The sequence below is a fragment of the Nicotiana tomentosiformis genome, chromosome 7, assembly GCF_000390325.3.
Source record: "Nicotiana tomentosiformis chromosome 7, ASM39032v3, whole genome shotgun sequence".
NCBI classification, from domain to species: Eukaryota; Viridiplantae; Streptophyta; class Magnoliopsida; order Solanales; family Solanaceae; genus Nicotiana; species Nicotiana tomentosiformis.
Genome location: NC_090818.1, coordinates 54,606,603 through 54,632,536, shown reverse-complemented (window position 1 = coordinate 54,632,536; position 25,934 = coordinate 54,606,603). Strand labels below are relative to the sequence as shown.

General features: G+C 40.0%; 1 protein-coding gene across 1 annotated transcript; it reads left to right on the top strand.

Annotated features, from left to right (window-relative positions):
• Positions 1 to 9,058: 9,058 nt before the first annotated feature.
• Positions 9,059 to 14,359, top strand: LOC138895622 (uncharacterized). Its single transcript, XM_070180332.1, has 5 exons — positions 9,059 to 9,127; positions 9,461 to 9,649; positions 10,794 to 11,199; positions 11,883 to 12,103; positions 14,024 to 14,359. The coding sequence occupies exons 1-5, from the start codon at positions 9,059 to 9,061 to the stop codon at positions 14,357 to 14,359; spliced, it is 1,221 nt and encodes a 406-aa protein (XP_070036433.1).
• The last annotated feature ends 11,575 nt before the right edge of the window (positions 14,360 to 25,934 follow it).

The following is a 25,934-nucleotide window of genomic DNA, read 5'->3' as shown; positions in this document are numbered from 1 at the left end:
TCATCATCTTTACCAACCAACTCTTCAATTTCAAGACTAGCTTCTAGGGTTTAATGAATAGATGTTTAAATATAAATCTAACTTCATAAATATACTTTACTACGCCCATGGAGTATAGTACATAAGATTGGAGTGAAGAAATTACCTCTTTTTCAAACCCTAAAAGTTTCAAGATTTGAGTTTCTTGAAATGTCCTTGAGATTATCTTCAAAAATCTATGAATCCCACGATGTTGGAGGGTTAAGAGATGTAATAAATGAACCAAATCTATCAAAGAAAGACATTTAATTCTTACCTTGAAGATGTATTAATGGTAAAGAGCTCCTCCTTCTCTCTAATCCCCAAGACCAAGTCCAAAATAATATAATTTCTCTCTCTACGAAATGCCTATAAAAACTTCAGCGGTGGGTTTTAAATTTCGGGTGCTGAGTTGCACGCCTTCGCTGCACTTCACTGTCTCACGCTGGGTTCCAATTTATTCCATCACTGAAGCAATATTTTGGTCTTCAACTTTAATCATTCAATTTCCCAACTTAACATGCTTATTTTTGTCTTTCATAATTACTTCCATTATTTCCTTATCTTTGCTATTTAATTAATTTTCTCCCCCCCCCCCTCTTTTTTATATCCTTGTCCCCTTAGTCTCTTTGTTGGCCAACAACTTTTCTAGTTTTCTAAATCCTTTCTCGTTGCCAATTGAAGGCTAGGATTTTAAATCCTTGTTTTCTTATTAAATTCTAACTCTTCAAGTTGGTTACATACCATTGAATTCTCAAAATTTCAGCACTTATGACAAAGAAACTTGATATACTCCAAATGCATTGATGACCTTGTAGCCTCCACTAATTCAATGATTAACTATCAATATTATCTCTAAGCATTCCAATAACTTTGTTCCACTCGAATAATCATATAGCTTAGATTTAATTACATTGCATTCTCAAGCTCAAAATTAGTAGGAATTAACTAAAAGAATTTACGGGATTTTACATTTGATTTCTAAGGCATTCTTTTTTTGAATTTTATCTTATTGCTCGGATACTTGCCTCACCTTGTACATAATACGGAAAACACGCTCCGCATCCTCCACTTCATTGCTCCTATCAAACTCATAAATATTATAAGAAAAATCATAAGAAGAGCTCAGAGAAAGATAATAAGAATTAGGACAACCATCCCAATGGCCACATTGACCACCACACACATTATAAATATTTCACGCAAAATATTGAGATGGTGCACCCAACTCGCTTCCAGAAATATTCTCACAATTTTGTCGCAATGATCCTCCACAATATAGACAAGGATTACCAAATTAAGAATAATCAAAATTCTATCAATTTTCATTCCAAAATGCCATGTAAAAATAATAATAATGTTAACTACACTAAACTAAAATTAAAAACTTGAATAGGTAAATAGTACAAGTCTAGTCTAGCAACACAGTCAATTTCAAAGTCCTCGACCACGACGCCAAAAATTTATTGCTCCCAAACGCACATGCAAGTATATGTAATCGTACAAGTAATATATGATTGTAAGCCCAGATATCGTACCCACAGGTACTTGTGATTAACTATTACTAAATTAAACTAAAATAATTAATCTATTCAAGCGATTTTATAAAGTATGAATATTTAACTAAACTAATCTAGAGTAGCAAACTAAGCGATCACGAAAAATTAGTCAACAAACTTAGAGCTGAATTCAATGGGAGAAAATATTCCAGAGCTATGGGTTAGCTAACAATCCCGTTGAGTCTTTCACTTAAATTGTCTAATTAATTTATCTAGTTTATTGGTTGATAGGGTTAATATTACCCGTATTATTCTCCCGAATTACTACTCGCATATTCAAGCTAACCTAACACCTATATTCCAATGAAATTAGGATTAACAAGAACGCATTAATAATTCCTGTATAATAACCAAGTAAGGCAATTAGGTATATCCCTATCTTAACGCAAATCCGTTCCCGATACTCAGGTTCAAGATTTCGTTCTACTCAATCTTATATGCAATCTAGAATTCCCTCTCCCGAGTTCAATCCTAGATTCGTAGATAGTATTTAATTAGTGATCAAATAATCAAATAATTAAGCGCAAGATTGAATAAATAAACTAATATGGTAAAATAATAAGAATAATTCAAACTTCATACTACTACATTCATGTAGCACCCCACGACTCTAGAACTAATAAACTCTGAGATTAAAGGAAGAGAAGAGAAGAAAAACTAGTAAGAAGCCTTGCTCCCGAGTGTTCTGTGCGTGTATTTTCCTATCAAAGTGGTGTCTTCTCCCTCAAAAATATATTAGATCGCCTCCAAATTAGGTTTAGATTTCTCTTTATACGAGTTGGGGGGCGTGTAGGGCCGAAATAACCTTGTCTCAGATAAAATAGGAGAGACCCATCACCCAGCGCCCAGGGTAGCGTGGGGCGCTAGCCCTGGTGCTAGAAATTTTTTGCATCTGTAAACTGCGCTACAGGTAGCGCCCCACGCTAGCCTGGGCGCTACACTGAGCGGTTTTCTTCTTTTGTTCTTTTTTTGCTTCGATTCGTGCACTTTTGTTTCACATTGCCTCCGAAAGACTCCTACACATGAAAATACCACGAATTAGCACAAATTATTACATTACACATTCGAAATCTATAAAACATGAGTAAAATGCGAGGCAATATGCATATAAATATACAAACTTTAAGCTGAATATCAGTAAAGCACCAAAATTCTCATTTATTTTAATCTTCCTTTGTTTGCTTTTTTTTAGACTTGCTCTCATTTAAGTTAATCAGTTCATTATAATTATTAATACACTTAATGCTTATTCTATTACAATTTCTCAATATACGTTACTCTTTCTAGTTTCTATTCATATCAGTCAATGTAAGGTACTAACTTGTATTGGTTACTATAAGTACTAAAGAACATTTTCTCCATTTCATCACTATCTTCTTCATTAATCATTCCTTTACTTTTCTTTCGAAACTCTCTGTACGGAAAGTTTCTTTCTTTATCCTTTTTTTGACTTTTTTCCATTGTTGGTATATTTACCATAGTTATAATTTCATACCTAATATGAGGCATAATTTTCAGTAGTTAGGATGTGCGGATGAGAAGAGCATATGGCGTTATTTGTGGGCAATTTGTATTTGGCGATTTAACTTCAACCTTCATAAATACACTATCATCAAAGATTGTAACGACCTGACCGGTCATCTTGAACTCTAGCATGTCGTTCGACGGCTTGAGACCTTGAGTAGTTTCACATTATGTATTATGACTTGCACGTGTAATCGGTTTTAATTTTCGAGAAGTTCGGAGTTGATTTGGAAGAATAATTCTCAATTCGTAAGCTTTAAGTTGGAAGAGATAAGCAATATTTGACTTTTGAGTAAACGACCTCAGAATCGGGGTTTGAAGATACCTATAGGTTGGTAAGGTGATTTCGTACTGGGACGTATGTCCGGGTTGAGTTTCGGATGGTCCGGGAGCGATTCGATGCTTATTGTTGGATGTTTAGATTTTGAGATTTTTGAATTTGCTAAGTTTGACTTGGAGTGGACTTTATTGTTATCTGACTCCGGGCAGTATTCCAAGACCTTGGATAGGTTCATTTAGTTGATTAAAACTTGTGTGTGAAGTTTGGTCGTTATCCGGAATGTCTAAGTGTGATTCAAACTTCGGCGAAGCTTGAAGGTTTGAAAGTTAAGAGAATGATTTTGATCGTCGATTCTTAGTTTTGATGTTATTCGTGGCGTTTTGAGCCTTTGGATAAGTTTGGATACGGTATTGAGACTGGTTTATACGATTGGACAGTGTCCAGAGGCCTCGAGTGCGTTTCGGACCATATCAGAGTGTTTTGCTACTGCTGTTTGCTAGTTCTAGTTTTGTTCTTCGCGAACGAGGGGGCAAGCACGCGTTCGCAATGAAGGATTTGAGCTGGAGGTCGTTTATGCTTCGCGTTCGCGATTAATGAGTCATTTTCGCGTAGGCTTGAGCAGTGGTGTTCTGCGTTCGCGATAGGAAGGTCGTGTTCGCGAAGTAGAAGCTGGGGTTGGAGACTTGTCCTTCGTGTTCACAGAGGCATGGTCGCGTTTATGTAAGGCTGGCCTGGTAAGGCATCGCGTCCATGGGCCTAGTCTCGTGATCGCGAAGAGGATTTCGGAGCAGAAGCTGAGTCGTGCTTTGCGAACGCGACACACATGTCGTATTCGCAAAGGGTAATATCTAGGCAGACCTTATAAGTGGGAGTTTCAAGATTTTTTTTTCATTTTTCATTTGGGATCAATTGGAGCCGATTTTGGGAAAATTTTGAAGGGCTATTCCACCTACATGTTGAGGGTAAGTAATTCTAACCCACTTCTGATTATATTTCATGAATAAGTATGAATTTAGACTTGTAAATTCATGATTTGAGGTAAAAAAAATATGGGATCTTTGGAAGATGACCTAGAATAGTATTTTTGGAGTTTTAGCACGAAATGGACATGGAATTAAGAATAAATCATATATTTGAGTTTGTGGTACTATGGGTAATATTTCTCTTCGAGAATTTTTGAAATCCGGGCGCGTGGGCCTGTGGGTTGACTGTGTTGACTTTTCGTGTAGAGTTGGAATTATTTTTAATTGTTAAATTATGAGTCGTTGAGTATATTTTAATTGGTTTGCACATTCTTTGACCAATTTCAGATCATTTGGCATTGGAGCCGGTTGACGAATTTCGAAGTAAGGTAAGTCAACTATCTAACCTTGTAAGAGGAAATTTACCCCGTAGACACTATAATTATTATGTGCTACGTGTTATGAGAGCTACGAACGTATGAGGTGACGAGTGTATGCTAGATTATTGATTATGTCCGGGTAGATGTAGACTTATATCATATTTTAATTGTACTACTTGAGTTATCCTTATTTGTTTAAATTACTTAATTCATATTCTTGCTTGAGACTAGACTTGTGTAAAGTATAAGACTTTACTATTCTAGATACTTGCGCTATTTGATTAGCCGCGAAAATTATACTTTTCTTACGGATTCTTCTGCGTTGCATATATTTGTCCAAAACATTTTTTGAGTTCATAACTCGCACATATATTCGTGAGTTGAGCTGATGACCCGCCAAAAGTTTCATCATTCTTATGGATGGGGATGAACTCCTCAACATTATTATTATGGATCGGGTCGTACTACCTCGGCAGTATTATAGAATGCATCTATGGATCGGGGTGTACGACCTCGGCAGTGTACACTAATTTATGGATCGGGCCAAACGATCTCAGCAGAATCGTGCATAATATTCGATAGAGAGTCAGCATACTTATGAGTTTTCTTGACTTGAGATTTGGTATTTTATTTTTTATTGATCATATACATGTTCTATTCAAGGTAGTATTCGGTATTTGAGGATTGTGTATCTATTCTTTGGTTGAGAATCGTGTTATACACATATATCTGTTTTGTTGCTTCTACCTGCTATGCTTCGTACCTGTCTACTTTTATTATACTTTATTTATTAGACCACTATCTACTCCTTTGGGGTAGGGGTAAGGTCTGCGTACACACTACCCTCCCCAGACCCCATTATTGGAATTCTACTGGGTTGTTATTGTTGTTATTAGACCACTACTAAGTGTCGATATCGATCCCCCGTCTCTACTTCTTCGAGGTTAGGCTAGATACTTACTGTGTATTTATTGATTTGTGTATTCATACTATACTTCTGTACTAATTGTGCAGGTACTAAAACATGTACATACGATGATCATCTAAGCGCACTGGCACGACTGCTGAGGAGACTTTGTGGTGAGCTGCATTTCATGTTACGATCCGTAGCACACGTAGTCCCTGTCCTATTCATTTAATATATTCTGTCTAGTCTCTATTTCAGACAGATATTATAGTAGTGTTGATACTCTAATAGATATTCATGTACTTGTGACACCAAATTTTGGGGATTTAGATTCTTGTTCTTGGTGGCATTCTGTTCTGATCTGGATTTATATTCGCCCACGTTCAAATATTTAAAATAATATCAGTATTTTATTATGAAAAAGAATAATTTCAATTATTTATTTCATTATTTGTTTCGAGATGCGTTTTGAATTATCTATTGGCGTATTGATTTAATTGTTGGCTTGCCTAACGGCGGCGTTGGATGGCATCACGGTCTATGATGGGAATTGGGTCATGACAGCTTGGTATCAGAGCACTAGGTTTACTTAGGCCTCACGAGTCATGAGCAAGTCCAGTAGTCTTGCGGATCGGTACGGAGACGTCTGTACTTATATTCGAGAGGCTACAAGGTTGTTAGGAGAACTTTTCTTTCTTAATTCCTTATCGTGCGATTTAATTTATTTTTTAATATTTTTTAAAAATGTCCGACTGAAACGATCGAAAACTATTATAACAACAACAATAAATCCAGTGTAATCTCACAAAGTGGGGTCTGGAAGGGGTAAAGTATACGCAGACCTTACCCCTACCTTGTGAAGGTAGAGAGGATGTTTTTGATAGACCCCTAGCTCAAGGTAAAAGTAAAAAAAGGAGACACAACAAGTAGTAACAGCAACAAATTAAGGCTGCTAATAAAGTCAAAAGAGTCAAATGATAAAAAATTTAAATTTTTACACCGACGAATTCGGTTGGGAAAATTTTTCGCAGGTTTTTGCGCCAACTATTGCGACCACTATTGTCGGAAACGTGGTCAAAATTATTTAAATAAATATAATTATTATTTTTAATAATATTCCAACTGTTTCGGCAAAAAATGTTTGACAACTTTTTTCGGTCGGAAATTTCAATAGAAAATTATCGATTTTCTAGTAGTGTGATGATTGCAGGTTCCAATTATTGAAGGTGAATAATCCAATCTTGAAGTATGTGTTTAGAGTAGTTAATGGAGTAGCGGACCAATTAGCTAAGAATGGATGTAATTTAGATATTTTTGGAAGTCTTTTGTTCTACTCTTCTCCCCCCTTTTGTATTTGCTGCTTTTGAAAGGGATAGTTTAGGTACTATATTACCTAGACTAATCCATGTTGTAAGGACTTCTAATATGTGTTTTGTTTTATATAAAAGTCTTTTATTACAAAAAAAAAAGAAAAAAAGAAAAAGGGTGAACTTGAAATCCACGACCAATATAATTTTATCTTCGCATTGTAAGATTACAACCATTATCTTACTTTTTCAATATATTTTCATAGTTGCTAGTTAAGAAATGAGCCCTGATAAGTGGGAATTTTGACTACTTATTAGCGTCTTTTAACTTTTTTTTAGTCTAACTCTTCAACAATATAATTTCAATACAAAAACCTCTTCGCATTGTAAGATTACAACCATTATCTTACTTTTTCAATATATTTTTCTAGTTGCGAGTCAAGAAATGAGCCCTGATAAGTAGGGATTTTGACTACTTATTAGCGCCTTTTAACTTTTTTTTTTTAGTTTGAAATCATTGAATTATGCTCCCGGAACTAATGAAATTGTACAAAATTGCAGGAATGCTAGAAGTTGGGCTCCCGAGATGAAATCCGACTCAAAAAGGAATAGTCTAAGCACAAGGCAATAAAGGGGCACATAAGCATAAAATGTGCGATCTGCAGAAGAAATTGCGGACCACAGAATTCCATCTGCGACCACAACCAAAGAGGGAAAAATCTGCAGACAATTGTGCAAATTGCAGACCGCACATGAATTGTGCGGCCGTAAAAGCTGGGCTACGATTCAAGATCAGAGAGTATGCAAATTTTGAAGTCCAAGACCTCAGTGAATTGCGGACCGCACAATATTTGTGCGGCCGCAACCCTAACATTGCGGACCGTAGAAGATTGTCTTGCGGCCGTAGTTCGAAATCTGCAGACCGTAGAAAAGCTGCTTCGTGGCCGCAATCTAGAATTGTGCGGCCGCAGAACTACTGCTCTTGTCAGATGAAGAAATCTGCAGACCACACATGGAGTTGTGCGGCCGCAGAACCTCCCAAGGGGTATTTTTGTCAGAGATTTTTAGCCTTGTATAAATAGACGAGTTTCACTAAATTAGGTCAAGTTTGAATATCAGCAATTACTGTAGCCGTTTTTCTTTGCCATTTTTGGAAGTTTACTTTGCTTTGGTGTAATTTATAATAGATTTAATCATTTTAAGCTTTCATTATGAGTTTAATTAGTCTTTCTTCTTCATTTTCTTCAAACCCAAGTATGAGTAGCTAGATTTTTACTAGGGTTGTGACCCAACCCTAGTGTATAAACCTTATGAATATTTAATTTGGTGCTTATTTATGATTGAGTGTTTATTATTTAGCTTAGCTCATGCTTTAATTTGAGGAATTAATGGTTGCAAATAATAGTTCATGCCTATTTGACTTAGTCTCTTCTTGAGAAAGAGAGACCTTGTCTAGGATAACTTGGCTAACAAGGAATTGGGTCAATTGATAGATTGATTTACCCAATTAAAGGGTTCAACCTAGAGATAGTAATAACCCGACTTAAACTTTTATCAACTATTTTGTGTGATACCCATTTGGTCGTGAGAAGTCAAATTGGGCAAAACCACTCTCTGGCCGAGAGGTATTGAGAGGGTAATTTAGAATTGATATCTATAATACACTCCAGTCAATAGAACAAGCATTAAAGTCTTTATCCCATTAGGCAAACACTTAGGTAATGGTTGCAACCCTAGGCTCTTTATCAATTTGGAAAAACCCCCAAAATAATTATCTCTAGTCTTCTTTCTTTATTTTGCATTCAATAGAGTAAAATTAGAAATAGAAAACCAATCTTTTTGTGGAAGTGCAATCTTGATAATTCAATTACGCACATTGAAATATATACCCCTAGCTCCTATCTTAGCTCCCTTTGGATTCGACCCTGACTCTTAGTTGGGTTTCTATAATTGCAAATGACCGTTTCATAAATCTTTTAAGGTGTGCATTTGGATGCGATCAATTTTGGCATCGTTGCCGGGGAGTTAAAAAAGGTGTTAGCTATATATTTGGGTGTGTGTTTGGAATATCTTTTTTTCCTTCCATGTTACTAACAAGTTAGAGAAATCGTAGGTACAACCATGGAAAATAATAAGCTCAGAAATATTGCTTTGGAGGATGTGGACTTTGAGGATGGCCACATAGATGAGGTTCCTCTTGAACCTCAAGCCAATAGAAGAGGCCGAGTGCCTCATGACAATGTGCCCGTTCCACCCCTACCTTTACCACGAGTGGCTCCACACCGGGTGTTACCCAATGAAGGATATGCAAGTGCAATAGTCCCTCCCCGTATTAGGGCAGAAAACTTTCAAATCACCAACGTGATGCTCACTTTGCTAGAGCAACGAGGTTTCTTCACCGGTGCTCCAAGTCAAAATGCATACAAACATTTGAAGGGGTTTGTGGACACTTGTTGGGGGAGAAAACAAACAAATGTCTTCGAGGATGCATTGAGACTAAGGCTTTTTCCCTTCTCTCTATAGGGAAAAGCTTTAGATTGGTTGGAACGTTTGCTGAACCATTCCATTCACACTTGGGATGAGTTGGCTGAAAAGTTTATATCTAAGTTCTTCTCTCTGGGGCACATGGCTACACTTCAGGATGAGATTTTGGCATTTAAGCAAGAGCCAAATGAACCACTACACGGGATATGGGAACGCTATCGAATAATGGTTAAGGAATGTCCCAACAACGATATGACAGAGAACATGATTCAACAAACTTTATATCGTGGGATCAACACAACCAACCAATGTGTAGTGAATCAACTTGTCGGTGGGAACTTCATGACTATGTCTTATGCGGAGGCGTGTGAGATTTTAGATTACATGGCGGAAACATCATCGTCATGGAAATCCTGGGCTAATGTTCCACAACGTGATCCCAATGTGATCCACCTTCACAAAGAGTTGCATGACCATGGGAAATCCATTGCTGAATTGACCACCACTATGAATCAACTAGGAAACGCTCAACTTTAACAAGTGCAACATCCTAAGCAAGTCAATGCCATACAGAAAGTGAACATGATGATGAACTAAAGAAGAACAAAGGGTCAACAAGTGCAACATCAAGTGGATAATTTTGTGCAACATGATAGTAGTTTTGATCAAGATGACTCTTACAATGACCAAGAAGAGGAGGTGCAATATGTGAACAACTTTCGAAGGCAACGAAACAATTTCCAAGGCCCAAACCAACAACAATGGTGACCTCAAAACAATCAAGGCAATTGAAATTCTAACAACCAAGGAAATTGGAATGGTGAAAACAATCAAAGGAATTGGCATAACAACAATCAAGGAAATTGAGGGGTGGGGGTAACAATAAAGGCGGATGGAACAATAATCAAGGCAATCAGGGGTCGGGTTTTCAAAGGCCCCCGATGTATCAACAACCGAACAACCAGCCTCCTTATCCTTCCCATGGTCCTAGTTCTTCAACTAATAAGATGGGGCGTATTGAGAACATGTTCAAGCAAATGATGGAAAAGAATGTCGATTCGGATGCCCAACTTGCTCACATAACACATCGATCCGCAACTTAGAAGTTCAAATGGGGCAAATCTCTCAAGCTCTGAATTCTCGTCCTAAGGGGGCACTACCAAGTGACACGATGGTGAACCCAAAGGGTGGGAACAATACGGGGCATGCCATGGCCATTACTACAAGAAGTGGAAGAGGTATAATTACACCCACCTCAAGTCAAAGGAAACTTATGGATCATGAGTAAGTGGTACAAGGAGAAGAGGTCCCAGACAATGTAATGCAATCAAATGATGAAGTTCGGATTGATATTGATGATAATATGGAATAGACTCAAGAGGATGTGAACCCGTCTAGGGATCACATTATTGACATGCCAGAACAGGTAGTGAAAAAGGCTAAGGCACCATTGCCTAATCCTCCACCTCCATATCCTCAAAGACTTTCCAAACAAAATGGTTACAATCAATTCAAAAAGTTTATTCAAATGATGAAGAGTCTCTCAATCAATGTGCCATTAGTTGAAACTTTGGAACAAATGCTCGGTTATGCCAAGTTTATGAAGGATCTCGTGACGAAGAAGCGATCAATAAATTTTGAAACTATCAAAGTCACTCATCAAGTGAGTGTAATTGTGCATTCAATGGCTCCTAAGTTGGAAGATCCTGGTGCTTTCACTATTCCTTTTACAATTGGAAGTGCTGAGTTTGCTAAAGCTCTTTGCGATCTTGGGGCAAGTATCAATTTGATGCCCAATTCGATTTTCAAAACCTTGGAAATTGGGCAACCATGACCCACCTCTATGAGATTGCAAATGGCCGATCGGACCATGAAGAGACCTTTGAGAGTGATTGAAGATGTCTTAGTTCGTGTTGATAAATTCATTCTTATGGCGGATTTTGTCATTCTTGATTGTGAAGTTGATTATGAGGTGCCGATTATTCTTGGAAGACCTTTCCTTGCTACGGGGAAGGCTCTTTGTGATGTTGAAGTTAGAGAACTCACTTTCCGGGTGGGAGATAAAAAAGTGGTATTCCATATGTGCAAGTCCATGCGGCAACCAAATAGCAACGAGGTGTGTTCTTTTGTGGACTTGGTGACCGATGTTAGTGTTGATGATACAAGTGTCACAATCAATGTTGGTGATATGTTGGAGGCCGTCTTGCTCAACTTTGATGATGATGAGATGGATGGCTTCATGGAATGTGTGACCTCTTTGCAAGGAATGAGGTCGTAAAATTAGGCACCCCAGACACTATCTTTGGATCTTGAAAATAGGAAAAATCCTCCTACAAAGCCTTTAATTGAAGAGCCTCCTACCTTGGAGTTGAATCCATTGCCTCCACATCTTCGGTATGAATTTCTTGGACCTTGTTCTACTTTACCGGTTATTCTTTCCTCTTGTTTGACTAACATGCAGGTAGATTCGACATTGGCAGTGCTACAAAAGAGGAAGAAGGCTATTGGGTGGACATTGGCAGATATTCGAGGGATAAGCCCCACATTTGCATGCATAAGATCAACTTGGAGAAAGGTGCCAAACCATCTAATGACATCAAAAGAGACTCAATGAGGCTATGCAAGAAGTTATCAAAAATGAGATTATCAAGTGGTTGGATGCTGGGGCTGTCTACCCTATTTGTTCGTGGACTTCTTCGGTTCAAAAAGAAGGGGGCATGACGGTGGTCACCAATGACAAGAATGAGTTGATTCCTACAAGAACGGTGACCGGTTGGAGAGTGTGTATGGACTATCGCAAGCTCAACAAAGTCACAAGGAAGGATAATTTTCCACTTCCCTTCCTAGACCAAATGCTTGATAGGTTGGCCGACCGCGATTTCTATTACTTTCTTGATGGGTATTCGGGCTACAACCAAATCCTTATTGCTCCGGAGGATCAAGAGAAAACAACCTTTACATGTCCCTATGGTACTTTCGCCTTCAAGCAGATGCTTTTTGGTTTGTGCAATGCAGCAACGACTTTTCAAAGGTGTATGATGGCTATCTTCACGGACATGGTGGTGGACTACCTTGAAGTTTTCATGGATGACTTCTCGGTGGTCGGGGATTCCTTTGATGATTGTCTTGCAAATTTAGATAAAGTGTTGGCAAGATGTGAAGAAACGAATTTGGTGCTCAATTGGGAGAAATGTCATTTCATAGTCGAGGAAGGCATTATCCTTGGCCACAAGATCTCAAAGAATAGAATTGAAGTTGACAAGGCAAATATTGAAGTGATTTCTAAACTTCCACCTCCTACTTTGGTGAAAGGTGTGCAGAGTTTCTTAGGCCATGCGGGGTTTTACCGGCGTTTCATCAAATATTTCTCTAAGGTGGTGAACCCGTTGTGCAAGATTCTTGAGAAAGATGCTAAATTTAACTTCAATGTTGATTGCATGAGAGCCTTTGGATTGTTAAACTTCAAGTTGACAACCACTCCCATCATCACCGCTCCAAACTGGAGTGTCCCCTTTGAACTCATGTGTTATGCTAGTGATGTAGCGGTTGGGGCTGTTTTGGGGCAACACATCAACAAGATTTTTCATCCGGTCTACTATGATAGTAAGACCATGAATGGAGCCCAAGTCAACTATACCGTTACGGAGAAAGATCTCCTTGCCATTGTGTTTGCAATTGAGAAGTTTCGCCTGTACTTGATGGGTGCAAAACTTATTGTCCACATGGATCATGCGGCACTTCGTTATCTTATGAGCAAGAAAGATTCAAAAGCTCGGTTGATAAGATGGGTGCTTTTGTTGCAAGAGTTTGATATTAACATCCAAGATAGAAAAGGAAGTAAAACTCAAGTGGCGGACCACTTGTCTCGTTTGGAGGAGGAGGGGAGGCCGCATGATGGCCTTGAAATCAATGACTCCTTTCCCGATTCAATAAATAAGGTGCCATGGTTCGTAGATCTAGCAAATTTCCTTGTGTGTGGTATCATCCCGGATGAGTTCTCTTCAAACCAAAGGAAGAAGCTCAAACGGGATTGTCAAGATTATTATTGGGATGAACTATACCTTTTCCGGATTTGCACGGATGTGGTGATTAAAAGATGTGTACTGGAAGAAGAACAAGGTGAAATTCTTGGGGCTTGTCATTCTTCGCCATATGGTGGTCACCATGGTCAAGCAAGAACGGCGGCCAAAGTGTTAAGTTGCAGTTTCTATTGTCCCACTCTTTACAAGGATGCAAGTGATATAGTGAAAAGATGTTATGAATGTCAACGGGCCGGTGGAATCTCAAAGAAAAATGAAATGACTCTCACTACCATTTTGGAGTTTCATATCTTTGATGTGTGGGGTATTGACTTCATGGGTCCTTTTGTGAGTTCTTGTGGAAACAACTACATCTTGGTCGCGGTTTATTATGTGTCTAAATGGGTTGAGTCCCAACAATGAGGCAAGAAGTGAGGTGTCATTCTTGAAGAAGAATATTTTTACAAGGTTTGGTACTCCGCGGGCTATCATAAGCGATGGGGGTTCGCATTTTTGCAACAAGGCTTTCAAAACTTTACTTAGGAAGTATGGCGTTACTCATAAGGTCACGACTCATTAACAGCCACAAGCTAGCAGTCAAGTGGAAGTCTCCAACCGGGAGATAAAGAGTATTTTGTCCAAAACAGTGAATGCTAACCGGACGGATTGGTCTAAGAAGCTTGATGATGCATTATGGGCTTATCAGACGGCTTACAAAATACCTATCAGAATGTCTCCATACTGGATGGTGTTCGGAAAAGCTTGTCATCTTTCGGTGGAACTTGAGCACAAAGCCATGTGGGCTCTAAAGAAGTTGAATCTTAATTGGGATGTAGTTGCTAACTTGAGGGTTTCACATTTGAATGAATTGGATGAGTTCCGGTATCATGCTTATGCAAGTTCGTCCTTGTACAAATAAAAGATGAAATATATTCATGACAAATACATTTGGAACAAAGAGTTCAAGGTGGGCGATCTTGTATTGTTGTTCAACTCGAAGTTGAGGATGTTTCCCGGAAAGCTAAAGTCTAAATGGAGTGGTCCTTTTGAAATTATGGGTGTGACGCCTTTTGGTGCATTGGACTTGAAGAACAAAAACAATGAGGTATTCCAAGTTAATGGTCACCGGGTGAAGCACTATTTAGGAAATGTTGGAGATGGCCACGTCGTGGCGGCGATTCATTTCAACTGATGGTATTCTGCGTCGTGCCACGATGTTAAATCAGGAGCTTCTTGGGAGGCAACCCATGTTTCTTTTTCTTTTCTTTTCTTTTCTTCTTTTTGTAGCTAGGTATTATTTTTGTGCTAACTTGATTTGAAGTGTGCTGCAGGGATGAGTGTGCCGTACAGGAATTGTGGACCTGGTGAAGTGTTGAAAGAATTGCGGACCGCAGTTGCATTGTGTAGACCACACAATTATGGTTGATGCAGCAAAAGGTGCTCTACGACCGCACAATTAACTCGCGGACAGCACAAATGGAAGATGGAAAATGACAGCTCTCTGAAGTTAGTGTGTCAGAAAAATGGCCGATCTGCGGCCGCAACACAAAATCTGCGGTCCGCAATAAGGGATCTACGGTCGCAACACAAAAATCTGCGGACCGCAAACAAAATGATGTTTAGGCTTACCAGGTAACAGAGCGCGATCCACAATTGAAATTTTGCGGCCGTACTCGCTTTTCTTTCCCTTAGAGAATCGATAAGTATAAATAGAGGGCTAGGGCTACTATTACCATTTTCCCTCTCTGAGCAAAAATCACATACTCTTTTGAAGTTTCTTGCTGAGTCTACCTATGCATTCATACAACATCTTTGATCAATCAATCATCACACTCATTCATTTGGTATACTTCACAATCTTGTTATTTATTTTTCTTTTAATATTTAGATTTTTAGTCAAATTTTAGGCCATTTGTCATTAAAATTCAATTGTACAACCATGTGGGGGTGAATATGTAGTGGGTTATCTAATACTTGCTTATTGGGGACTGGGTAAAACGTGTTTTCATGCTTTTATGTTGTTGTCATGTCAAAAATTGCTCAAAACAATTGCAAAACCTAGCTAATCATACTGGCTTGTTCGTAATTGTTTGAATTTTACGGCTGTAGGAAATTTGTGCGGTCCGTAGAAGTTGAGTCTAGGGCAACTTGGGTGTGCGGCCACAAGGAAAATTGTGGGGACCGCAGAATTTCCATTGCGGCTGCAAAACAACTATTTCACTATCTTCAGAGAAGTGTACATATTTTTGATTAAATGTGCGGCCACAGGACAAAATGTGTGGACCGCAGATATCAGGTTGCGGCCGCACATCAGCCAATTCTCTATCATCAGAGAGTTGGCATATTTTTGGTTTACAAGTTGCGACCGCAATGAAAATTGTACGGATCGCACTTTACATCTATGACCGCAAGAGAGAATTGTGCGGTCCGCAAGGCCCAATCTGCAACCGCAAGGAAAAAATATGTGGACTGCAGATCCTTATCCTGCAAGCATGTTTCAACTGTGTTCCTCACTATGTCTTCTAGTGTGTCCTTACATATCTGATTGTATGTCTGAACTTGAATTGTAACTAACGATCGTCTTTGCTTGATACAAAAAATGGTTCGATCTAGAGGTAGAGGCGACACTTCGAAAGGAAGGGGTGAACCTTCTCGGGGACGAGGCAAGTGACCCTTACCTAGTACCCAACAACATGAAATCAGAAAAAAGACAGCATCAAGGAGATGGAAAGGTGCAGATCTCTCCGAGATGAGTTTATACGCCCCGTTTAGGGACGTATCAGAGGGCAACTCAGCCTCTATTCAGGAACAACCAGCAGTACAGTCCATGCCGTCAGGGAGATTTCAACTGAGGGACGAGCAGTCATCATCACACAACACTTCCAAAGGTTTGAAAAGTGCTAGTCAGGCTTCTGAGCCATCTACTACACTTGTCCCTAAGGCACAAGAGACATCAGATCAGGCCATCCCCGATGATGGTAAAGGGGGGGATGTTACAATTACTGGCCTTGAAAGGACCCTAGCCAGAATACGACCTATCTCCCGATCCCTCGGGAAGTTCTAGTTGCTTCGATCATGCCAGGGTACCCTATCAATACGGGTGCCGTGTTGTCGGCCAACATCTCAGTTATTGCTCGGCAGGATGACTCGTCCTACTCGTATCCCAACACTATTACAGAGTATCTCACGGAAGCGAGGGTAGAGCCGAGGGATTATGATATAAAAGTGCTGCCGAAGAAGCCTTTCTCATGGTACTCACTGATGGATGCGAACAACCCCAAGAGAAAAGGTCACTCGTCTACCTCCACAGGCCAGTCTGATGAGCCAGCGACTGTAGTTGTGAAGGAAATTGATGTTCCATCTACTTTGGCCGAGCCTTCCTTTAGTGCCGCAGTTATGCCTTCACCATCATCCACAGCCCCTTCTGCAGCTCTTGCCACAGTCTCCACTTCGGCTTTGAAGCCGGTGCCCATGCCTACCGCTCTACTTTCTATGTTGCGAGTCTCCCAGACATTAGCGAGCCTCAACAACTGGATGGAGACAGCCACTGTAAAGTTGTCTGACCTATCCAGTACTGTTGCAGCACAGACTTCAGTTCAGGCACCTCAGATTCCCCCGACAGTTGAGGAGACATTGAAGAAGCTCTTAGAGAACAAGAACATCATCATGGATACCTTGGTACAACACGGGTCAATGATCGAAGAGTTGGGCAAAGAAGTCAATAGACAAGCTCCGAAGGCAGGTGACAAGCTTGTTGCGGATGGAGATATCTCTTTTGACATGCTGATTGACCCACACCCTTCAGGCCTAGATCCTGCAGCACCATCAGCACCGGTAGCACCAACTGGCCAGTTTAAGGAGCCAAACTCTGCTGTCGACACTACCGAGGCAGTGCACCAGATGTTAACCAACCCAGTCACACCCAGAGCTAAGGATGATGAGATCCAGTTAGATGAGACTAAGGGTGGTGACATTGCTGGGGACACAGAGATGTCCAAGGAGCCATTGGGAGTTTTCTTTACTCTTTTTCCTCTTTTACTCTTATTTTGTTAAGCATTGAGGACAATGCTTATTTTTATTCAGGGGGTGGAGTGTATTTTGATGATATTTGGTACATTCTGAGACAATTGGCTTGTAATAACTTGATATTATTTTCTTTCTCTTTCTAATTCTGTATATATTCTCTCTTTTTCTCTCATTAAGTATATTTAGTAGTTTTTTCTTTATTTTTGTTCCGTTATTAGTTCTTAGTTTGAGTTAGTAGCTTCTTTATTTGTTTTAGTAGCTTTTGTTTATGTTGTAGTAGATAATAAGCCTTTAATTTTCTTAATGCCACGGTTCTTTCCAAAGATAGTTTTTGTGTGAACCGGGTGACTCATTTCAACGATGGATGGTGTTACAACCTTCTTAGGGGAATGAGTCTATTTTTGGTGTTTAGGTAATAATAGTAGTAGTAATAAATAAAAAGACCTAATTAAGTCATGCTCGAAGAGTCAAACATGCTTCATTTGGTACCAACACACTTAACTATGTGCTTATGGTTAGAAACAAGGTTTTTGAAAGAAATAGCTCTAGTTAGTGACTTTATAACTCTTGTGTTGACTTTGGAAACCATCGAGTGGTTTAATTGAACCACAGTGATTTTCAATCTTGAATGTGGCCGTTGTGGGCCCTCGACTCTATCTTTTTTAACAATCGAGTTGTGTGAGGGCTGAGATACTTTGTTGCTAGTCCAAGTACCCATGCGAAAGGTCTAGAACTTCCCCCGAATGTGTTTCAAGGCAAAATCCTAAGTTTTTCTTGGCTTGAGAAGTGATTGTAGGCTTTCCTTGCTCCATTTGACTTTTCTATTACCTACCAATGTTGTTATCCCTAGTCAACCCATTTGAACCTCGAGCCTTTCTCATTTGATAACCATGTTACAGGCCTTGATCCATTTTGTCGTGACTCTCTCTTGGCACCCGAGCTTTCCTTAACACTCTTGTGAAATAATTGGCTAAAAACGTAAGTTTGGGGGAGAGACGAGGAAATTGAAAAAGGTATCAAGGCACAAAAAGAAAAAAGAAATGATGAGAAATAGAGGCAAGAAAATAAAAGAACAAAAAGAAAAATGAAAAAAGTGAATAAGTGGAAGGTTTGAAGGGATTCAAAGAGAGGTAATGATTCCAAACATGGAGAAATCAAAGAGAGAGAAAATGAATGTAATGATCAAGAAAGAGTGATGTTGAGTCTCTCTAGTTCCCCAAGGAAAATAAAGTGTCTCAAAGAATTGGCAAAGTGTGAGCCGAGAATAAAAAAATAGAGTGCTTAAGGAAAGGTGTAACCACTCAACCATAATGTATCCAACCCTAATCCATAGTGAGCTTACATTAGTGGTGATCTATATGAGGGGCAAGCCTATGGTACTTGAGGTCATACTTGCGACATTCTCTTTAGAGAGATGAGTGAACCTTTCATAAATCTTTAGATTAAGTGCTAAAATTCTTAAGTGAGTCAGAAAACCGAAAAGTAGAGGAGGAAGAGTTTGGAATCTACCATGACCTACATAATAGAGAAAGAGTCCTTGATGAGTAAAGTCAACTTTTGATGCTCAAATGTCACTCTAGAACTATATATGCACAAATGTTTAACTTGTCGCCTTGTTGATAATACATCAGTAGTGGGGGTAATTGTTGGTCCCAACTGATGTGTGGATGGATCACCTTCGACTCACTGAAATGACCCTTAACTCTTGGAGGTGGGAACTAAATTGTTTGCTTGAGGACAAGCAAAGACTTAAGTTTGGGGGAGTTGATACGTGGGTATTTTGACTACTTATTAGCGCTTTTTAACATTTGTCAGTTTGGCTGCCTTCGCCAGCTTACGTCAGTGGTCGCCAGTGAGGTCGCTTACTCTTGAGCGGCAGTTTCAGTTGAAGGATTTGGAGTTATATAACCCGGCAGTGCTAAGACAGTTCAAGGAACGCAAGGGGTGGATGTGGTTCCCCCAGGGTGTGGTAAATGCCAAGGAACATCCTGTCCGGGAATTCAACGCCAATGTGGCGCATATCAAGAAGGGGACAAAGGTAACCAAAATGTGTTACCTTAAAGTGAGATTTGATCGAGCTACTCTCAATACGTACTTGGGTTTCGAAGATGTTGAGCTAACGGAATATTTAGAGAAATATGCAATGTGAGATGAGGCCCGGCCTTCATTAGCAGAGATTTTAGTAGCTCCTGGGCCACCACCGCCATTGATCACAGCAGGGTTTCCTATTCACAGGAGCACTTTGAGCTTTGAGGCAAAGGGGTGGCAAACCTTTGTCTGCAGCAGACTGGACCCGAGCCAAAATGAGACCTATCTCCCAATTCCTCGGGCAGTTCTAGTTGCTTCAATCATGGCCGGGTACCCTATCAATATGGGTGTCGTGTTGTCGGCCAACATCTCAGTCATTTCTAGGCAGGATGACTCGTCCTACCCATATCCCAACACTATTACAGAGTATCTCATGGATGCGAGGGTAGAGCCGAGGCATTATGATATAAAGGTGCGGTCGAAGAAGCCTTTCTCATGGTACTCACTGATGGATGCGAACAACCCCAAGAGAAAAGGTCATCCGTCTACCACCACAGGCCAGTCTGATGAGCCAGCGGCGGTAGTTGCGATGGCAGTTGATGTTCCATCTACTTTGGCCAAGCCTTCCTCTAGTGCCGCTGTTATGCCTCCACCATCATCCACAGCCCCTTCTGCAGCTCCTGCCACAATATCCACTTCGACTTTGAAGCCGGTGCCCATGCCTACCGCTCTACTTTCTACGCTGCGAGTCTCCCATACATTGGCGAGCCTAAACAACTAGATGTAGACAACCACTATAAAGTTGTCTGACCTATCCAGTACTGTTGCAGCACAGTCTTCAGTTCAGGAACCTCAGATTCCCCCAACAGTTGAGGAGACATTGAAGAAGCTCCTAGAGAACCAGAACATCATCAAGGCTACCTTGGTACTGCACGGGTCAGTGATCGAAGAGTTGGGCAAAGAAGTAAAGAATACGATAAATTCCCAGGCCAATAAGAATTTAATGGACATGCTCCGAAGGTAGGTGACCAGGCTTGTTGCGGCTGAAGATATCTCTTTTGACATGCTGATTGACCCACACCCTTCAAGCCCAGATCCTGCAGCACCATCAGCACCTGTAGCACCAACTGGCCAGTTTGAGAAGCCAAACTCTGCTGTTGACACTACCAAGGCAGTGCACCAGATGTTAACCAACCCAGTCATACCCATAGCTAAGGATGATGAGATCCAGTTAGATGAGACTAAGGGTGGTGACATTGTTGGGGACACAGAGAAGTCCAAGGAGCCATTGGGAGTTTTCTTTACTCTTTTTCCTCTTTTACTCTTATTTTGTTAAGCATTGGGGACAATGCTTATATTTATTCAGGGGGTGGAGTGTATTTTGATGATATTTGGTACATTCTAAGACAATTGGCTTGTAATAACTTGATGTTATTTTCTTTCTCTTTCTAATTCTGTATATATTCTCTCTTTTTCTCTCATTATGTATATTCAGTAGTTTTTTCTTTATTAGATTCTTTATTTTTGTTCCGTTATTAGTTCTTAGTTTGAGTTAGTAGCTTCTTTGTTTGTTTTAGTAGCTTTTTTTTATGTTGTAGTAGATAATAAGCCTTTAATTTTCTTAATGCCACGGTTCTTTCCAAAGATAGTTTTTGTCTGAACCGGGTGACTCGTCTCAACGATGGATAGCGTGACAACCTTCTTAAGGGAATGAGTCTGTTTTTGGTGTTTAGGTAATAATAGTAGTAGTAATAAATAAAAAGACCTAATTAAGTCATGCTCGAAAAGTCAAACATGCTTCATTTGGCACCAACACACTTAACTACGTGTTTATAGTTAGAAACAAGGTTTTTGAAAGACATAGCTCTAGTTAGTGACTTTGTAACTCTTGTGTTGACTTTGGCAACCATCGAGTGGTTTAATTGAACCACAGTGATTTTCTATCATGAATGTGGCCGTTGTGAGCCCTCGACTCTATCCTTTTTAACAATCCAGTTGTGTGAGGGGTGAGATACTTTGTTGCTAGTCCAAGTACCCATGCGAAAGGTCTAGAACTTGCCCCGAATGTTTTCAAGGCAAAATCCTAAGTTTTGCTTGGATTGAGAAGTGATTGTAGGCTTTCCTTGGTCCGTTTGAATTTTCTTTTGCGTACCAATGTTATTATCCCTAGTCAACCCATTTGAACCTCGAGCCTTTCTCATTTGATAACCATATTACAGGCCTTGATCCATTTTGTCGTGACTCTCTCTTGGTACCCGAGCTTTCCTTAACACTCTTGTGAAATAATTGGCTAAAAACATAAGTTTGGGGGAGAGACGAGGAAATTGTAAAAGGTATCAAGGCACAAAAAGAGAAAAGAAATGATGAGAAATAAAGGCAAGAAAAGAAAAGAACAAAAAGAAAAATGCAAAAAAGTGAATAAGGTGAAGGTTTGAAGGGATTCAAAGAGAGGTAATGATTCCAAACATGGAGAAGTCAAAGAGAGAGAAAATGAATGTAATGATCAAGAAAGAGTGATGTAGAGTCTCTCTAGTTCCCCAAGGAAAAGAAAGTGTCTCAAAGAATTGGCAAAGTATGAGCCGAGAATAAAAAAATAGAGTGCTTAAGGAAAGGTGTAACCACTCAACCATACTGTATCCAACCCTAATCCAAAAAACCTTCATTACATCCCGAAAGAAGTCCTATTTGATCTTGAGCTAAGTGAGCTTACATTAGTGGCGATCTACATGAGGGGCAAGCCCATGGTACTTGAAGTCATACTTGCGACATTCTCTTGATAGAGATGAGTGAACCTTTCATAAATCTTTAGATTAAGTGCTACAATTCTTAAGTGAGTCAGAAAACCGAAAAGTAGAGGAGGAAGAGTTTGGAATCTACCATGACCTACATAATAGAGAAAGAGTCCTTGATGAGTAAAGTCAACTTTTGATGCTCAAATGTCACTCTAGAACTATATGTGCACAAATGTTTAACTTGTCGCCTTTTTGATAATACATATGTAGTGGGGGTAATTGTTGGTCCCAACTGATGTGTGGATGGCTCATCTTCGACTCACTAAATGACCCTTAACTCTTGGAGGTGGGAACTAAATTGTTTGCTTGAGGAAGCGCAAAGACTTAAGTTTAGGGGAGTTGATAAGTGGGTATTTTGACTACTTATTAGCGCTTTTTAACATTTGTCAGTTTGGCTGCCTTCGCCAGCTTACGTCAGTGGTCGCCAGTGAGGTCGCTTACTCTTGAGTGGCAGTTTCAGTTGAAGTATTTGGAGTCATATAACCCGGCAGTGCTAAGACAGTTCAAGGAACGCAAGGGGTGGATATGGTTCACCCAGGGTGTGGTAAATGCCAAGGAACATCCTATCCGGGAATTCTACGCCAATGTGGCGCATATCAAGAAGGGGATAAAGGTAACCAAAATGCGTAACTTTAAAGTGAGATTTGATCAAGCTACTCTCAACACGTACTTGGGTTTCAAAGATGTTGAGCTAACAAAATATTTAGAGAAATATGCAATGGGAGATGAGGCCCGGCCTTCATTAGCAGAGATTTTAGTAGCTCTTGGGCCACCACCGCCATTGATCACAGCAGGGGTTCCTATTCACAGGAGCACTTTGAGATTTGAGGCAAAGGGGCGGCAAACCTTTGTCTGCAGTAGACTAGACCCGAGCCAGAATGAGACCTATCTCCCGATTCCTCGGGTAGTTCTAGTTGCTTCAATCATGGCCGGGTACCCTATCAATATTGGTGTCGTGTTGTTGGCCAACATCTTAGTCATTTCTCGGCAGGATGACTCGTCCTACCCGTATCCCAACACTATTACAGAGTATCTCATGGATGCGAGGGTAGAGCCAAGGCATTATGATATAAAGGTGCGGTCAAAGAAGTCTTTCTCATGGTACTCACTGATGGATGCGAACAACCCCAAGAGAAAAGGTCAGCCGTCTACCACCACAGGCCAGTCTGATGAGCCAGTGGCGGTAGTTGCGATGGCAGTTGTTGTTCCATCTACTTTGGCCGAGCCTTCCTCTAGTGCCGTAGTTATGCCTCCACCATCATCCACAGCCCCTTCTGCAACTCCTGCCACAATCTTCACTTCGGCTTTGAAGCCGGTGCCCATGCCTACCGCTCTACTTTCTACGCTGCGAGTCTCCCATACATTGGCGAGCCTCAACAACTAGATGTAGACAGCCACTGTAAAGTTGTCTGACCTATCCAGTACTGTTGCAGAACAGTCTTCAGTTCAGGCACCTCAGATTCCCAACGACAGTAGAGGAGATATTGAAGAAGCTCCTAGAGAACCAGAACATCATCAAGGCTACCTTGGTACAGCACGGGTCAGTGATCGAAGAGTTGGGCAAAGAAGTAAAGAATATGAGAAAGTCCCAGGCCAGTAAGAATTCAATGGACAAGCTCCGAAGGCAGGTGACCAAGCTTGTTGCGGCTGAAGATATCTCTTTTGACATGCTGATTGACCCATACCCTTCAGGCCCAGATCCTACAGCACCATCAGCACCTGTAGCACCAACTGGCCAGTTTGATGAGCCAAACTCTGTTGTCGACACTACCGAGGCAGTGCACCAGATGTTAACGAACCCAGTCACACCCAAAGCTAAGGATGATGAGATCCAGTTAGATAAGACTAAGGGTGGTGACATTGTTGGGGACACAGAGATGTCCAAGGAGCCATTGGGAGTTTTCTTTACTCTTTTTCCTCTTTTACTCTTATTTTGTTAAGCATTGAGGACAATGCTTATTTTTATTCAGGGGGTGGAGTGTATTTTGATGATATTTGGTACATTCTGAGACAATTGGCTTGTAATAACTTGATATTATTTTCTTTCTCTTTCTAATTCTGTATATATTCTCTCTTTTTCTCTCATTAAGTATATTCAGTAGTTTTTTCTTTATTTTTGTTCCGTTATTAGTTCTTAGTTTGAGTTAGTAGCTTCTTTGTTTGTTTTAGTAGCTTTTGTTTATGTTGTAGTAAATAATAAGCCTTTAATTTTCTTAATGCCACGGTTCTTTCCAAAGATAGTTTTTGTGTGAACCGGGTGACTCGCCTCAACTATGGATGGCGTGACAACCTTCTTAAGGGAATGAGTCTGTTTTTGGTGTTTAGGTAATAATAGTAGTAGTAATAAATAAAAAGACCTAATTAAGTCATGCTCGAAGAGTCAAACATACTTTATTTGGTACCAACACACTTAACTACGTGCTTATGGTTAGAAATAAGGTTTTTGAAAGAAATAGCTCTAGTTAGTGACTTTGTAACTCTTGTGTTGACTTTGGCAACCATCGAGTGGTTTAATTGAACCACAGTGATTTTCAATCTTGAATGTGGCCGTTGTAGGCCCTCGACTCTATCCTTTTTAACAATCCAGTTGTGTGAGGGGTGAGATACTTTGTTGCTAGTCCAAGTACCCATGCGAAAGGTCTAGAACTTGCCCCGAATGTGTTTCAAGGAAAAATCCTAAGTTTTTCTTGGCTTGAGAAGTGATTGTAGGCTTTTCTTGGTCTGTTTGAATTTTCTATTGCCTACCAATATTGTTATCCCTAGTCAACCCATTTGAACCTCGAGCCTTTCTCATTGGATAACCATGTTACAGGCCTTGATCCATTTTGTCGTAACTCTCTCTTGGCACCCGAGCTTTCCTTAACACTCTTGTGAAATAATTAGATCAAAATGTAAGTTTCAGGGAGAGGCGAGGAAATAGAAAAAGGTATCAAGGCACAAAAAGAGAAAAGAAACGATGAGAAATAAAGGCAAGAAAAGAAAAGAACAAAAAGAAAAATGCAAAAAAGTGAATAAGTAGAAGGTTTGAAGGGATTCAAAGAGAGGTAATGATCCCAAACATGGAGAAATCAAAGAGAGAGAAAATGAATGTAATGATCAAGAAAGAGTGATGTAGAGTCTCTCTAGTTCCCCAAGGAAAAGAAAGTGTCTCAAATAATTGGAAAAGTGTGAGCCGAGAATAAAAAAAATGGAGTGCTTAAGGAAAGGTGTAACCACTCAACCATACTGTATCCAATCCTAATCCAAAAAAACCTTCATTACATCCCGAAAGAAGTCCTATTTGATCTCGTGCTGAGTGAGCTTACATTAGTGGCGATCTACATGAGAGGCAAGCCTATGGTACTTGAAGTCGTACTTGCGACATTCTCTTAAGAGAGATGAGTGAACCTTTCATAAATATTCAGATTAAGTGCTAAAATTCTTAAGTGAGCCAGAAAACCGAAAAGTAGAGGAGGAAGAGTTTGGAATCTACCATGACCTACATAATAGAGAAAGAGTCCTTGATGAGTAAAGTCAACTTTTGATGCTCAAATGTCACTCTAGAACTATATGTGCACAAATGTTTAACTTGTCGCCTTGTTGATAATACATAAGTAATGGGGGTAATTGTTAGTCCCAACTGATGTGTGGATGGCTCACCTTCGACTC

Excerpts from the sequence above, each read along its gene's own strand:
- LOC138895622 (XM_070180332.1), top strand. The coding sequence starts at position 9,059 with ATGGAAAATAATAAGCTCAGAAATATTGCTTTGGAGGATGTGGACTTT. Across the intron at positions 11,200-11,882 it reads TCTTTGCGATCTTGGGGCAA|GTAGATTCGACATTGGCAGT; the intron begins GTATCAATTTGA and ends ACTAACATGCAG. Across the intron at positions 12,104-14,023 it reads TGGGGCTGTCTACCCTATTT|CCACAAGCTAGCAGTCAAGT; the intron begins GTTCGTGGACTT and ends ACTCATTAACAG.